This window comes from Nothobranchius furzeri, chromosome 10, assembly GCF_043380555.1.
Source record: "Nothobranchius furzeri strain GRZ-AD chromosome 10, NfurGRZ-RIMD1, whole genome shotgun sequence".
Taxonomy (NCBI): Eukaryota; Metazoa; Chordata; class Actinopteri; order Cyprinodontiformes; family Nothobranchiidae; genus Nothobranchius; species Nothobranchius furzeri.
The window spans coordinates 60,542,550-60,558,177 of NC_091750.1; the positions used below are offsets into that span (position 1 = coordinate 60,542,550).

Below are 15,628 nucleotides of genomic sequence, written 5' to 3' on the forward strand. Positions count from 1 at the left end.
CATCTGAAAAACTAATTAACTATGTGAGTCAGATGTGTTTCCCTCTGTGATTAATATGTATGTTAATATGTTTTTTTTTGTAATGAATTAATGGGTAGGCTTAAATAAGTTTAACTTCAGCCTATACCTTTTCGCTCATAAATTATATCTAAAGAAACTGTTTAATTTACAAGAGGAATTTGTACCTGCATAATTATTATTATGTTCTTTATTAGATAATTATTTTCCTTTTCATGTGTTTTATATGTATTTGTTATGACGGAAATAAATTAATACGAATATTCTACTGAGGAATTAATTAATCTGATCAGTAATTACTGGTGAGAGCAGGCTTGAGAATCAGGAGTGTCCTGTTTCAGTGCCCAGTAATATTTTATACTTTGTCAAACACTATAAAGTGACCAAAAAGAATAATAACAGTCAGAATTATTTTACATAAAAACTAAATTTGACCGAATCTCTCAAATGTAGTTGAGAGAAAAAAATGCAGTTACAAAGCTGTTCAATACTGTAATTCTATAATTAATACCGATTCTCGTTTTGTCACAACTTTGTCTTTTTATCCAGAGTAACTCTTGATTCAAAAAAGTTTCTGAAAACAGTAATTACATTTTATCATAGTAGTGGTTGTAAACATTAAAGCAAAGGTTTTTGATTAGCAAAATCTCAGTTTCCTCTATCATTTGTAGTTGGCTAAATTATTCTTTTAAAACAAGTTTAAGTGTGTTTGTGTATTTCTGCCAGATGTGATTTTATTAGACCCATTTAAATAGCTTTTGAGACATTTAAAATAATTTATAGCTGTGATTATGCATGTTTGGATTTGATTTAAGAAGCTTTACTTGTACAACATCCACAGATAATTTGTGCACTTTTATTTTATGGGCCAGGTTTCGGAGTGAATTCAAAGCTGCTGCAATGAAACTGTTGTGGTTCAAAGAAGAAGAAATTAATGTCACTGGAGTCTGCTATCTCACTGGCTCTATTCTTTGGCTGCAAAAAAGTCTCAGTAAAGTGGTTAAAAGTAGGACATGAGGGATTATTTCATGAGATGTGGTCTGCTTGTCTGGACCTGTAACACTATAGTGTTATCTTCACTGCCTGAGGCCATGCACAGATCAGTAATAACACGAACCTCATGCTGAAATGTGTCATCAGAACAGAGTGTGCACAAGTATGTATATATGCACAACTCCTCTGCCACGACTATTATTATAGGTTGTGTACAAACTGGTTTTTGGTCTTCTTTCAGCACTTACTGTCCTGCTAATCTGAATGAAATGCAAAAAAATAAATAAAAAACTCACACTGAGTGATGAATCAGAAGTATGGAGCCAACCTGCTGCAAAGCTATTTAAATCATTCACTTTTGCTTCCTTGTTTATGCCAGTAACTCTGTTTATGGTGTACTGTACAAGAAGGAAGAGGGCTCTGTCAGATATCAACACATTTACCGCTTGTGCTGTGTGTCAATCGACTTTCTTATTAATTCAAAGCAAAGTTCATTTTTGTCACCACTCTTCATTCATGTACAAACCTGCTTTGGTTGTTTCGTTCATACAAGAGGGATTAGCAGAAGGCCAGAGAGGAGATGACATGCAGATTATGACAGAGATAATGGTCTTTGGAATTAGTCATTCAGAGGAATCTGTAAGAATATGAGACCACAGATTTAATCACAGGTGAAGCCATGTGCTCTTTGATCTGATGTTACAGTTTAGTTTGCCACAGATTTTGGAGAGAGAGAGAGAGAGAGAGAGAGAGAGAGAGAGAGAGAGAGAGAGAGAGAGAGAGAGAGAGAGAGAGAGAGAGAGAGAGAGAGAGAGAGAGAGAGAGAGAGAGAGCAGGCAACACTAAAAATACAATCACTCCAGCAAATGAAGTGAAGGAACCTCATGACGTTATAGTGCATTTTGTATTTCTCTGGTCAAAATAGATTAATCAAAAACCTTTTCATAGTAGTTCACTTTTTATGAACACTTTTAATATCTTTTAGCAGGGATTTTGTAATGTTCTTGGTCAATGAGACGGAAAAGAAGTAAATTTTCTGCTTTCTTTTTACTTTTGCCACAGCATGGTAGATGGAATGCAAGAAAATGTGAATAACAGAAATTTTCTGAAAAATAAGCCTAAAAAAATTAAGAAAATATTTAGGATCTTTTACAAAATCTGAAGAATTGTTGACCAGGATTACTTTAAAATAATACACTAAAGTCTGTTTCTTTAGACAACCCTTATCAAGAAGTTGCACATGACTGTTGCTCATTGGTTTATAATCACTGTTTATTTCTATATAACAGGTGTTAAAAGGTTTTAAACTATGAAATACTAGTCGTCTGTCTGATTAGGTTCAAAATGAAAATACGTTGAATTAGTATTCTGTGATTTTTGTTGTTTTTTTTTTTTTTGCAAAGTACAATTGATTGTGTTGATTAATGTTGTAAAACATGAACAAATACGAGTTATCAAAGTTTGATGGAAAATAAGTAGACATGTAAATTATTCTTTAACTTAAATTAATCCAAATATTAGCAGAAAAAATTCTGCAGTTATTTATTTACTATTAGTAATATTAGTAATATACTATTAGGCCGAAACGTCGTCAAGCAATTTTTTATTTGAGACGAATGGTTTGAGCGAGCAGCCTGACTTCATTTTCGTGGCGAATCTGCTGTTGTGGTTCTCACTGAGCAAGATGGCGGTCCCTACAAAACAGTAAGTGACAAACATGGTAGCGAAGCTTTTTTCACTTTTATTAAAAGAAACAATAATGCCTCTGGTTGTTATGTTTGTAGTCATGGTACAAAACCGAAGTGACAATAACGCGAACTGTGCTACAAACTATAGTTTGTTCGGCGGAGCTCACTAGTAGCTAGCATTTTGCTAACCCACTAGGCTAGTTTTTCCAGTCAAGTGGCCTTTCTTTAATTATTTAACATTTACATGTATTTTCTCACACGGCATTTTTTATTACTTTCACGTTTTTAACTGACACATTACGACAGGGAGATCCAAGCAAACTTCAGCTTTCTGTTAATTTATGAAATTAGGATATTTCTCTAGTCTCATTTTTTAATGATGTAAAATTTTCTGCTATAGGTTTTAATACAAACATTTGAATTGTAGACAAGAAATCAATATTTTATTTCTGGTTCTCCTCAGGTATGGGCTGATCTTATCCCAGAAGAAGGGAGCATCAAAGGCAGTCCTTTCCAAACCCTCAATATTTGGGGATGACTCCGATGAGGAAGTATGTAAAGTATTTAATGTTTTTGAACAGGACATTGTCAGAAGAAACGCTGATCAAATTTCTGATATAAGTAGCTAAGCAAATGTTACAACGTTTTATATTTTAGACATCAGTTGGGGAGAGTTTGCAGAAAGAAGCCATCAAAAAGAAAATGATGAAGCAGGTAGTATAAACACAGATTTCACATAACATTTCATTTGGTGTTTAAAAAGTTTTAGCCTTTTTTAATTTTCTTATCAAAAAGTCACTCGTGTGTTATTTACGTTGTCTTAGTTGTAATCCAAGTGTCTGCCTATTTCTGTCTGAAGACTCGTTTGGAGATGCAGAAAGCCCTTGATCAGGACAGCACTGTGTATGACTACGATGGTGTCTACGATGACATTCAGAAACAGAGGCTGGAAAGCAACAAAAAAACTCTAGGAAGTGCTGACCGAAGGGTAACTCCAATTCTATTGAAGCGTTTGAAATGCATGCACGTCTGGTAGTTGAAAACCTTTGTTTTTGTTGTCTCGATGCCGGAAAAGCCACATATGAGCTGCATGGTGCGCTATTACATTTTTTGTTTACTCTTTTGTGACAGCCAAAATATATCCATCAGTTAATGAAAGCAGTCGAAGATCGAAAGAAGGAACAAGAGCGACGAGATGAAAGAAAAATTCAGAAAGAAAGAGAAGCAGAAGGGGAGCAGTATGCTGATAAAGAAGCTTATGTGACCTCTGCCTATAAGAAGAAACTTGAAGAGCAGAAAGAGGAGGAAGAAAAGGAAAGACGACAGGCAGAGATTGAAGGTTTGAGGCATTTTTTTTTCAATAATTTATGTTAAACAATCTGTGTATTTTATTTATACCATTTTTCAACTTTGGTACTTAGCTGCTTTGGATGTAAGGAAACAGAAAGACTTGAGTGGTTTCCACCGACACCTGCTGAATCAAATTGTTGGAGAGGAGGCAATACCTGATCGCACAGCAAACAAGTCAGAGCTCTTTATGAGTTGCTCAATAAATAGTATTTTATTCAATGCTCGTTTTTGACATATTGTTTTTTATTTATAGCAGTCAAAGTTCTGATGCTTTAAAGGAAACAGGGACGTCGTCTGTTCCCACGGCTACATCTCAAAAGAATGACCCAAGTTCAGGAAGTGAGAACGAGGAAAGTCACGAAGAGAAGACGGGGTTCATTAAGCCTGGAGGATCTGCACACTCAAATCGCCAGTACCGACAAAGATCGCCCTCATCAGGGAGTGAGGAGAGGGAAGCAAAAAGGGACGGAGACAGGAAAAAGAAGAGCCATAAAGACAAAGACAGAGAAAGACACAGAGACAGGCACAGGGGTAGAGAACGGGATGACAGATATGGAGACAGAAGAAGTGACAAGGATAGAAGGAAAGAAAGAGATAGAGGTCGTGATGATGACAGAAGCAGAGGCAGGGGGGAGGCTGAGAGGGAGGACAGACACAGAAAGAGGGAGAGGAGCCCCAAAGAAAGAGAGCGAGAGAAGAATGGCACAATAGAAAACAGGAGTAATTCAAGTGCAGACAAACATGAAAAAGAAAAAGAACAAAAGAAGGAACAAAAGGTTTTGATGCCTGAGGAGAAAGATGCTGAAAAACAAGGTCAAAAGAGTGATGGTGAACAGAAGGAGCAGGAGGAAGAAGAGGAAAAGACAAGCAAGTTTGCAAAACGCAGCACGGAGCACACTGTGAGTTCAGCTCGAGAGCGGTATTTGGCTAGACAGATGGCCCGTTCATCCTCGAAGAGCTACGTCGAGAAAGAGGACTGAGTTTAATCAAACTGTTACCAAGCTGCACACCTGTTTCTGTTCAGAAGATAAAAGTAAAGGTTTTAGATCATTTGATAAGCTGAAAACTTTCTTCTTATTTGTACATTTCCATTTGACCACTTTTATTTGTCCCAACTGAAGATTTAAGTCTAGAAAAGACAAACGTGTAATTTTTCAACTTTCAAACACCCTAGAGATGAATTATTCCTCCAGCTAATGAAAACTTCATATTGTTATATATTCTTCACCCCACCTCACTGTTTTGACCAAAGGGTTGTTGATGAGAAATCCACAAAATCATGGTCCATTTGTGCTTTGAGTTTATAGAAAGCATTTCAAACCAGGTTGTGTAAACAGGTTGGTCAGTTCGGTCTGGAATGGTTAAGTCTTGACTCGCTTGTAAATATTTAGCTTCAACTGGTTGAAGTGTGGAGTTGTGAAAGAACATTTTTTGGCACATTAAATATTTCTTGTCCACATCTTGCTTGGCATCCTTGTAACGTTATAAAGGGTGGTACAGAAAGTTCTGTTCCAATGGCCCATAAGTCCACAAAGATTATGGTTCATCCTATCACAACCTCAAACACTACATATATTTAACCATATTTCTACCACTCCTGATTAACTGTAGATTTACATCGTCTGCAAATTTAATCCAGTCGGAAAGTACACTTAAGTGAAAATGTTATCTATGTCAATTTTTCTACTCATTAGGATAATGACCACCCGAAAAACAAGTTATTTTAAATTCTTTTTTTTTTTATTTAATCACCTCAAGGAAGCCCTTAAGATCCAGATCATTACATACTGATCCTTACAGATGGAACTGGTTGTGACATCCAAATCCCAGCCAAGTCAGACTTCAGGAGTCATCAGAACAGGTGTTGACATCAGACATAGCCAGCACATTATAAATAAAAGCCTACTCATTCCCTTGCTTCGGGCCATAACCACTAACACCAAGTATTCAGAAATCTGGCAACAAAACTCCACCTTTTGTAGTACTCGTCTGTGGGTGTAATCTTTATTTTCCCCCCATTCTGGTAAATTACAGATGGCATTTAACCCTTGAATGCATAATGGTCACTAAAGTAGACAGGTATTAATTTTTATTGATTTTTGCTCTTAAGCACAGCTGTTGAACACTTTTACATTCTAGCACCTTCATTTGGACTTAAGTCAAGCCAACATATTCCATGTTCAGAATACATACCGTCCGCTGAGGTGGACATGTAATTTGTAAATTACCAAAATGTTACAAAAAATATGTTGACATTTGTTTCATTCACACCTAAAGATGAATGAAAAAAAGTTCATAATTCATGCATCACAGGGTTAAGACATTACTTTCCTTTCATCACAACACACATGCTGATGTACTAAACAATTTTTTCTGCACTTCTATGAGATGACAATTTTTGATATCAGTGCTTGTCTTGGATCTTTCATAGGAATCTAAAACTGTTTAATGTGGATTTTTGACCATATACCAGTCCAACTACTGTATTTATCATATCTGTATATTACACGTCATTTTCATGTTTACTTCTCCCCAAAATCTGCTTCTCTGCAATGAACCGTTTACGCTCGAGGCGATCGACATGACGGCCACATCCCAGAATGAAACGCGTAGTCACACGGCTTACGCTTAAGGTAATTCACCACCAGTCTGTTGTTGGTGCAAATCTGGAGAGAAAAAAAAATGGCAACAAATTAAGAGGGAGAAATTACATTAATGAAATTTGAGTAGAAACTAAGTTTGACACTTTATGGTAAATGCCTTTTGCACTCAATCATGCTTTGACCTTACTTCCCTGTACAGGGGTCATTGCCTGCATTGAGGACATTTAGTAAGCATTAGACATTTGCCTGATCTGCTATTATCAAGTATACATGTCCTTTCAAAATAAATTGTCTGCAAATGCAGGTTAAAGAGGTAAACATTTCCAACAGTTAAGATGTGAAATGCTGCCATTCAAAGTTCAGAAAACCAAGAGTCACCACTGAACATCTGCCGGTAATTCCAGCTATTTTCAGTTTAGTTTCATCACAACAATGTTTGGCAGCCATTATTGAGTAACATCTGAAAACTCACCTTTTGCTTAGCCTCAAACAAGAATGAGACAAATGCAATTTTACAAATCACAAGTTGCCAATTCGTTTACTGCTCAGAATAACGGATTAGAAATATTCATCAGTTATCGCATCTGACGGCACTTCCTATTCCACGTTTTCATCAGTTGAGGTGAAATGGTCTTTAATTTATTCACAATTTTCTGATTTATCTTTACGTTAACCGAAATTATTTGATTCAGGAGTAGATTTTTTAAATGCACAAGTGGACTCCTTAAGTTGAGCATCCATTTTAAATTTCAGGTCAACTTACAAGCCTCATTCAACCCAGGGGGGATTTCACATCTCAGACCTTATACGAACTCCCACTCCACACCTAAAAAAAAAAAAAAAAAAAACTTATAAACTAGAAGTAAATCAAATCAATGTCACATAAACACCACCGTTACTGTGTTCAGAAAACATTGATCAACACTAAACAATCTGCCGGTAATTCCAGCTATTTTGTTAAGTTTCATCACAACAAAATAAACTAGTTTTAATTTACCGATTTAGAGTTTTACCTGCACAGAATTCCATCACTGGGACCAGGGCAGGCGATGAACACATTTTACAACATTTGTCTTCAGAGCTGTAGGGAAAAAATAAAAACACTGAAACTTTACTTGCATCGACAAGTTCAACAGCTAAACAAAAATTAAAATAATTTATCTGTTATAATTGTGCCAGCGTAACTAACCGCAGTCTTGGCCTTTTATCCATTTGAGCTGCCACGTTTGAAGGAGTCTGACAAGACAAGAAGGAAAAGGTTAACTGGGTTAAGACAAAATGATTCACCTGAAATGTAGTTTCAGACTCAGACCAGTGAGTAGAAACATCGTCAGTTATCGCATCAGACGGCACTTCCTATTCACGATTTTCATCACTGACAAAATGCATTAAACGTATACGATCGCTTCAGACACTCACCTGTAAGCCACGAGCATGGCCCGCCAGGCTTTTTCACGAAATTCATTTTGACTGATAATGGCTCCTGAAGGAGAAGAAAAACGTAGTGGTTTTAATACTTGGAGCAAATGATTAATAAATGTATTTTACCTAAATATATACAAGAACACGCAGGTTAACCAAAATAATAAACTATATCGGCAGCTCCCAAAAAAAACTAGTCTTTCTAGCCTCTCCACCACGTGGCTGCACCAGGAGGCCTTTTAGCTGAACGCAACGTTAAAACCTAACGGACTGCACCGCTTTACAAACAAAATTACAGATAAATATACAAACGTGTTTTTAAGTTTTCAGCACTTTTAAGTAAGGACTCCCCCCCCACCTGGAAAAGTGAAAACTTCAACTCTCCCCGATCTTCATCCAAAGGTTAAAGGAAGCCAAAGAGACTGGTGAGCAGCTCGGCAAGCCTTATATACAAACATGTCGCAAGATTATTACGTCACATGCAATTTAAAAAAAAGCTTTATTGAGCAAATCGCTCACAAATATAAATATTCTTTGGATTTAATCGATGTTCAGGTTTTCAGAATGAAGTTTTGATTTGTTATCGCTTTAATACTTTCCTGTTATACTTTCTTTCATGTTTCTTTTTTAAATAGTTTTCTCGACCCCTTTAAATATGAAGCAACGCATTTTACTCTTTAAAACTTAAGTACTCATTATTCAAACAGCATTTCTGCTGTTAAATGCTAATTAATTCCCATTTCTAAAATTTTCAATTGATATGTTTCTCCTAACTTCGGTCGCCAGATGGCGCTGTTTGGCAGATTTCTCACTGTTCTTCACTGATTCAAGCGCCTCATTAATGACCATTCTGTCTGTGAGGAGTCTAGTCTTTGGAAGCAGACATTCATCACTGTGAGCAAACTTTTAAATTTTAATTTACAACTCTGGATATTTTATCACAAGATTTTTTTCCAATTTGTTTCCATCTACTTCAGGTAAAGTTGTTTTTCTCTTTTTAAAATAGGAAAATTATTTTGAAAAGGCAATAAATTGTGTTAGTTTTTGTCTAACATGGCTGAATGATAGTCAGCTTTTTTGTGGAGCTAGTACACGGTACCGTAAATACAATTAAACCTCTGTTTAATACATCGCAAAGCAACATTTTTAAACATGTAACACTCACATTTTGTTCACACCATTGTATTATTTTTGTGCTGTCTTGGCTTTCAAGAATGAGTGGATGTTATGATAAATGAAAAGTATGTTTGTTTTAGTGATGATGGCAATTTAAATATCAAACTGTGAATGTCTGAGTAAGACTGAGCAGCTGCAGCAGAATGTTGCCACCCGTGAAAAAGGATAGAATCATTACCCAGCTCCCAAAGGTTGGTAAACACACACACACACGCACACGCACACACATATATATGCATACATGCACGCACACTCATGCACTTCAAAAATGATTTTCTATTCCAACTTGCTGTAAAATTCACAAGCTTAAACATTTTAAAAATTCTAAAACATCTGCTTCAGCATCCATGTGGGTTATATAGATTTTTATGAAAATAAAATTGTATGCAACTGATTCTATTTTACATTTAGGACATTTTTCAGGACCTTTTTGCACCATGATTTCAAATGTTTTTATTAGACTAAATATGCAGTTTTTGCATTGAGTGAGAATCATTCTGTTTAGGGGAACAACAAACAGAACAAACAGGTTTAGATTTTGCAATCATTTTTCTCAGAAGCTATATGATCAATAAATAAAACATGTGAAGTGAAAACCTGTCAAAACCTCTGAGTTGAAGCAGTTTTGTGCATCAAGGATGACACACAGAGCTTTTAACTAACCAAACATGGTTGAATATTTGTGAAATGGTTTATTGGGCTGGAATAAAGAAATCTCTGTAGCTGTAAAATGGCACCCACATGCTCAACCTTTAACTTAATTACAGCTCACAACGTAACTATTGATGTTTGGGTAATGTGGAGTCTGGAAAAGCTGAATCCATGATGTTCCAGCCTCTCTTTTCTTGTGCTGACCAGTGAACTCTTTTGGTCTTCTTTTGCAGTGTTTTAGTCCAAATGCAGCTCTTCACACCAAAGAAAGCTTCCACCCACAGGTGAAGGCAGCTTGCCAGGTTCAGAAGACAGACAGGTGAGTTTATTATCTTCTTAGAGCAGCACACTGAGATGAGGGTGTCTGATCTAAACTAGTCAGTTCTGTCTTTCTGCTTCTCGATCAGCTGATGCATCTTCCAAATCCCCCATGTCTGACCGCGTTATTCTGGTGGTCTATTAAAGAAGAACCCGATGAGAATTACAAGAAAATGAACAAATTCTTTGGAATTAAAAAAAAATAACTATTTTGATCACAAGTGGGTCACAAATGCAGCATTTCCAGAAGGAAACAGTAAATTTTGAGAGAAAATGCACAAATTGTATGAATCAAACCTTTATTATTGATTTGAGTTTTTTCATGTATTTTTTATATATATATTTTAAAATTGTTATTAGGTCAGGTGTCCAGATGCTAATATAACAAATTGCCTTTTTCTTTTACAGACCAGGGAGCATTTTGTGAATTAAGATTTTAACAACATTTTTAAAGGTGTAGTTCATGAAAAACATTTTAAAATGATTATTCCTGATTATAATCTGTCACTCTGAGTTTTTCATGCTGGCTGAACATGAAAATAGTCTCCTACACCTATCTTGAAAAACAGATGATGAAACTCTGGGATTTAAAAATCCTCGCATATCTACATCACACTGTCACTTAAACATTAATGGACTCACCCATCTTGACTCGCAACGGGGAGGGGTGTTGGTTTAGCGTCCAGGAAACAGCAGAGAACCTTTTGGATAGTAGAGCTAACTGTAGCATTAGCAACTCCACCACACAGCAGAACTCCTTCAGGCTTGTTCTTTGTGGAGATAAAACATCAGTGGTGCAGAGTAAATGGAGTCAGTGGTAGAGTCCTGTTGCTGTTAGTCAATCAGAGGCGAGATGTCCAAATATCAGGCAATAAAACTCCAAATCGTCTGAACCACAGCTCACTTCTAGTTAGTGGAACATTAATTCCTACTAGAAACTCCTGCAAACGTATTGATTAAATGAGTGAACCACATCTTTAAATATTTAGATGTTTACTGACAGCTTTTTGTGAGCGTTGTCACTCTTGATGCTGTTGAGTCATTCAACAACAGATAAAGAAATGACTATAAAAAACTAGATTTTTGTTGTTGTTGTCTTTTTCAGCTTCAACGTTGCCAAAGTCATTGTAGTCGGAGACGTTGCAGTTGGGAAAACTTGTTTAATTAGCAGGTATTTTTTCTTAAATCTTCAGATTACATAGTTTTTTTAAAGACCAAAAACAGTGTTGATATTTTACAGCTTGTCGCTACTCTGAAATGCTTCCTCCCCGTGTTTGCCGCTGTTCTTTGGTTCCTTTCAGGTTCTGTAAGGATGCCTTTGATAAGACCTACAAAGCTACCATTGGAGTGGATTTTGAGATGGAGCGTTTTGAGGTGCTCGGCGTTCCCTTCAGTTTACAGCTGTGAGTTTTTTTGAACACTTTATTTGTGTTTTTGCAATTGCCAAACAAAACAAGAATATTTCTTTTTCGACAACACTCACAGAAAAGAAAAACAAACAAACAAACAAACAAAAAAACTATCCACACAAATTAACATTAATAAAGATAGACCAAACAATTACAAAACAAACAAAAAAACATAAATAAAAAAATAATTACTAAAAAGTGCACTAAACATTAATAATTAGAATAGTTTTAATATCATGTTTGCACTCTTCCACCAGAGGAGTAAGATTATAACTATAATAGGATTTTGTAACTTCTATACCCAGATATGTAAATGACTCTGTCGACAGCTTAAAAGGTAAATTAGGACATTTCATAGCTTTACTATTAATAGGGAAATATTCACTTTAGTAAAATTCAGTTTATACCCGAATAAGTTTCCAAATTCCTGCATGATTTAGAGGATTATAGGAGTAGAAATAACAGGATTTGTGACATATAATAGACAACTGTGAGTTTTTGTTGATGTTTCCTTTATTGTGCTGACTGCAGGTTGTGCATGAGCAGAATAAATGTTCCTTTGAAGCCAGTGTTTGTTGTTTATCAGTCTGCGGTTGTGTCTGATCTCTTCCAGGTGGGACACTGCAGGTCAGGAGCGTTTCAAGTGCATCGCGTCAACGTATTACAGAGGAGCACAAGGTTATAGCTCAGACATGATGAGGTGCTGTTAAAATAAAAAAACAGTGTTTACACCTGCTAATTTTTCATTGTATGTTTCTAGCCATCATTGTGGTGTTTGACTTGAGCAGCGTGAACTCATTAACAAATGCCAGGTATGTAACGGCTCCTTGTTTCCTTTCATGAAACCCTTTCATGTCTTTTATATGTGTGTGTGTGTGTGTGTGTGTGTGTGTGTGTGTGTGTGTGTGTGTGTGTGTGTGTGCGTGCGTGTGCGTGCGTGCGTGTATAGGCAGTGGCTGGAGGACGCCATGAAGGAAAATGACCCGTCCAGTGTTTTACTGTTTCTTGTTGGAACTAAAAAGGACCTCAGTGTGAGTGGACTTCATAAATTAAATCAGAGTAAATGGAAATCTATAAACAGGTTTTAGGATCTGAAGCTTTGAGCTTGGAAAACTTTATTTTATTGTCCTTTTTTCCCCTGAAAATTTTGTCAAAAAGAGTCAAAATCTGCCAGACTGAGCTGAGCCAATTGCCTTCACACCAAACCCAAAAAGGTTAACAGTTTTTTTTAATTACAGTATTTTAAAAGTTATTTTAAAGAAACAATTTCCTTCGTTGGTAAAATGTTTGGATTTTTTTTTGCATTTACTTTGAAAAAAGTTTTAAATACTTTTAGTTTGTATTGAAAATAATATTTTTATACATATATGCATTGGTAACTCTTTACAATAAGGATCCCTTTATTGATGTTACTTAGTGCATTATTAAGCATTAATACACAAAGGATTCCTTTATTAATGTTCCTGATGTTGTTAACTATTAAGTGCCTTAGGACAAAGGGCCAGGTGTGTGTCTGCTTAATAATGCATTACATAATATCAACATTGCAGTTGTTAGTACTTTATTTAATAGTTTATTAATGCTTATTAATGTATGAAGAAACGTTAAGGGAGCTTTATTGTAAAATGTTACCTTTAGCTATGCATTTTATATTATTTAATTTTGTTATTCTTTCTTATATGTTAATAAAAAACAACTTATTGAGATTTTTGGGGGGTGGGTCATTTTTTGTCTATCTAAAATAGCTCTTAAAGGGAATCTGAGGAATTTGTGAAGAATTCTAATATGTTTGGTTTTCTAATATTTTGTATTCATCACATGAACTGGAGAGACAGTTGATGAGTTAATGGTTCAAACATGAAACCTCGCCTAAGTCTGGTGTGATCATCTTATTAGTCAGGTTGTATTTAGAGTTAGATCAGAACCCAAAATCATTAGAAGTCACTCCTCAGATTTCGTTTTTGTCCTTTTGTTCCTCAGTCTCCTGAACAGTTGGCTCAGACTGAACAGGAAGCCATCAGACTCTCAGAGGAAATCAAAGCGGAGTACTGGGCCGTGTCCGCAAAGTCAGGTTGGAGAGAAACCAGCAGCATCAGATCTTATTTATTCTTTTTTCCACTCTGAGTCCCGGTCTCTCTCTCTCTCCCTCTTGGCTGTCCCAGGAGACGGCATCAGGGACTTCTTCCTCCGTGTGGCCTCTTTGACTTTTGAGGCAAACGTTTTGGCTGAGCTGGAGCTGAACGAGTCAAGGCACACCAGAGACATCATCAGTGAGTCGCTTCATGCAGAAGTTTCTGCTTGTCGTCATGCCTACGGATGCTGTCTTGTTTATGGAGACAAATCTGGACGTGGAAAACCAAGAAACAAATTATTTATCTGCTTATTTATAAAAATTTGCACCTCTACCCCGACAAACATGTTGCTTGGCAATGAACCTATCAATTTCACTCCGATTTTCAGCACATTTTAGGTTGATGATATGTTTGCTGCATGCTGACATTTGTTTCTGTGTTGCATTCAGGGATCAAAGACAGCCCAGAAGGCGGTCACAAACTGAAGAGGAAAACCAACTGCTGCTGAGCCCCAAACCGAATAGATTTACTGCAGCGATGACCAGAAAAATGCAGCTGAAACTCACAGCTTCAGAGCGGATTTTGTGAAAACAGCTTCTTAAAGAGATGTCAGCCAGTGTTTGTAGGATACTGTAAATGTTTTGTTAGAAAGAAAAGTCATGATCCAAGAAGCAGTTCTGTTGAAATAAAAATGGTGGAAATTGTTTTTCAGCAGGACAAACACCTTCAAAAAACATCCAAATGTCTGACAATTTTTTTTCTTCTTCTGTTGTATTTGAAAATGTCAGAATAAAATCCAGTTTTTTTCTTTTCTGGTCTGGTCACATGTTTTTTGTGCTGCTAATGTGACTCATAGATCAGCTGAAATGACCTCCATCCTGCCCATAATGCACTCCTCTTCTCTGACTTTCACATGATCTTTAAAATGCAGGGATTGTTCTCGGGGATGGATTTGTGCAGCAAGTCACATCTGAACCAACAGATTCCCTCAGGGAGTCAGAAAGTAGAAAAAAAAATCTTCAGAAATCTGTAGATTTTCCTCATATTTCATGTTTTCCTCTAATAAATGTAAGTTGAAAACCATATTTTGGATTTATTGAAGTCATCATTGGCTGATCAAGTCATTTGTAACAACAAACCCATTTTTTTTCTAAAATCAGCACAAGACAAAGGTTTTCTATGAACACTTTTATTAAAGAGATCACAGATAGAACTGGTTGTCTGCAGCACCTCAGGTGACTGCAGACAACCAATCAGGCTCGCTGAGACAGGTTTCAACATCTCAACCTGGCCAGAGGTAAAACTCAGGACTTACAAACAAAATTTATTTAAAACAGTATGCAATATATGGGACCATCATACTTTGCATAATGCAAGTTAAATAGCACACCATTAAATATCAGTGCTGCTTGTTTGTACTGTGGCACAGAGACAGAAGTGAATGCATCATGGAGGGAGGCTGAGGAGCAACTAAATCCCTACTGAGTTTTTTAATAATAAATCCATTCTACTAAAACAAATACGTGCAGTTGAGATATTACAGGAACATAAACACAGCAGAAGTAAGTTTGATAGTGTTAGAAAAAAACATGATTTCCTCCACTGAGACTTTTTGATTTTTGCTGCAAAGGTGAAAATCCAGTTTGCTGGTTTCCAAAGATGGTGAATGTTACTTATCGTCAGGTGAGATTTACTAAACTGAAAACGAGATTCAGATGAGAGTAAATAAAAAACAAACTCATAGATGCTCCCTCGACAGATCAAACATCTGCTAATTGGATTTCGTCACTAGAATCAAAAAGCTTTCAAATAAAAGCTACCTTCCTCCACCATGCCTTATGTCGAAGCATACAAGGTTATTGAGAACAACCGTGTCCAAAGTGGAATGTTCCATGTGCTCATGTCCACATAGGACCGGCTGCAGAGTC

General features: G+C 36.3%; 2 protein-coding genes, 1 long non-coding RNA gene and 4 other non-coding genes across 8 annotated transcripts; 2 read left to right on the forward strand and 5 right to left on the reverse strand.

Annotated features, from left to right (window-relative positions):
- The first annotated feature begins 2,615 nt into the window (after nt 1-2,615).
- Nucleotides 2,616-5,508, forward strand: nsrp1 (nuclear speckle splicing regulatory protein 1). The gene is made up of 7 exons (XM_015961511.3): nt 2,616-2,715; nt 3,163-3,250; nt 3,357-3,413; nt 3,559-3,687; nt 3,831-4,038; nt 4,121-4,223; nt 4,303-5,508. Exons 1-7 carry the CDS (start codon nt 2,696-2,698, stop codon nt 5,027-5,029), a joined length of 1,332 nt encoding a protein of 443 aa, XP_015816997.3. The 5' UTR covers nt 2,616-2,695; the 3' UTR covers nt 5,030-5,508.
- Nucleotides 5,509-6,033: 525 nt separating this feature from the next.
- Nucleotides 6,034-8,548, reverse strand: LOC107386861 (uncharacterized). The gene is made up of 6 exons (XR_001573137.3): nt 8,433-8,548; nt 8,072-8,135; nt 7,842-7,888; nt 7,666-7,733; nt 7,416-7,478; nt 6,034-6,715 (listed from the first exon to the last, which is right to left on the reverse strand). It is a non-coding gene; the product is annotated as an uncharacterized lncRNA (long non-coding RNA).
- Nucleotides 7,010-7,082, reverse strand: LOC129152565 (small nucleolar RNA SNORD65). The gene has a single exon (XR_008559146.1). It is a non-coding gene; the product is annotated as a small nucleolar RNA SNORD65 (small nucleolar RNA).
- On the reverse strand, nt 7,196-7,273 carry LOC129152570 (small nucleolar RNA SNORD49). Its single transcript, XR_008559151.1, has one exon. It is a non-coding gene; the product is annotated as a small nucleolar RNA SNORD49 (small nucleolar RNA).
- LOC129152566 (small nucleolar RNA SNORD65) lies at nt 7,555-7,625 on the reverse strand. Its single transcript, XR_008559147.1, has one exon. It is a non-coding gene; the product is annotated as a small nucleolar RNA SNORD65 (small nucleolar RNA).
- On the reverse strand, nt 7,957-8,032 carry LOC129152569 (small nucleolar RNA SNORD49). The gene has a single exon (XR_008559150.1). It is a non-coding gene; the product is annotated as a small nucleolar RNA SNORD49 (small nucleolar RNA).
- A 378-nt stretch (nt 8,549-8,926) lies between the features above and the next one.
- On the forward strand, nt 8,927-14,512 carry rab34b (RAB34, member RAS oncogene family b). Of its 2 annotated transcripts, XM_015961512.3 has the most exons (11): nt 8,927-9,051; nt 9,331-9,441; nt 10,135-10,220; nt 11,325-11,390; nt 11,521-11,622; nt 12,242-12,306; nt 12,389-12,440; nt 12,578-12,659; nt 13,609-13,699; nt 13,791-13,898; nt 14,150-14,512. In XM_015961512.3, exons 2-11 carry the CDS (start codon nt 9,394-9,396, stop codon nt 14,206-14,208), a joined length of 759 nt encoding a protein of 252 aa, XP_015816998.3. In that variant the 5' UTR covers nt 8,927-9,051; nt 9,331-9,393; the 3' UTR covers nt 14,209-14,512. The 2 variants fall into 2 exon arrangements, with proteins under 2 accessions (XP_015816998.3, XP_070411945.1); XM_070555844.1 differs by lacking the exon at nt 8,927-9,051 and having other exon boundaries at nt 9,175-9,441.
- Nucleotides 14,513-15,628: the final 1,116 nt, after the last annotated feature.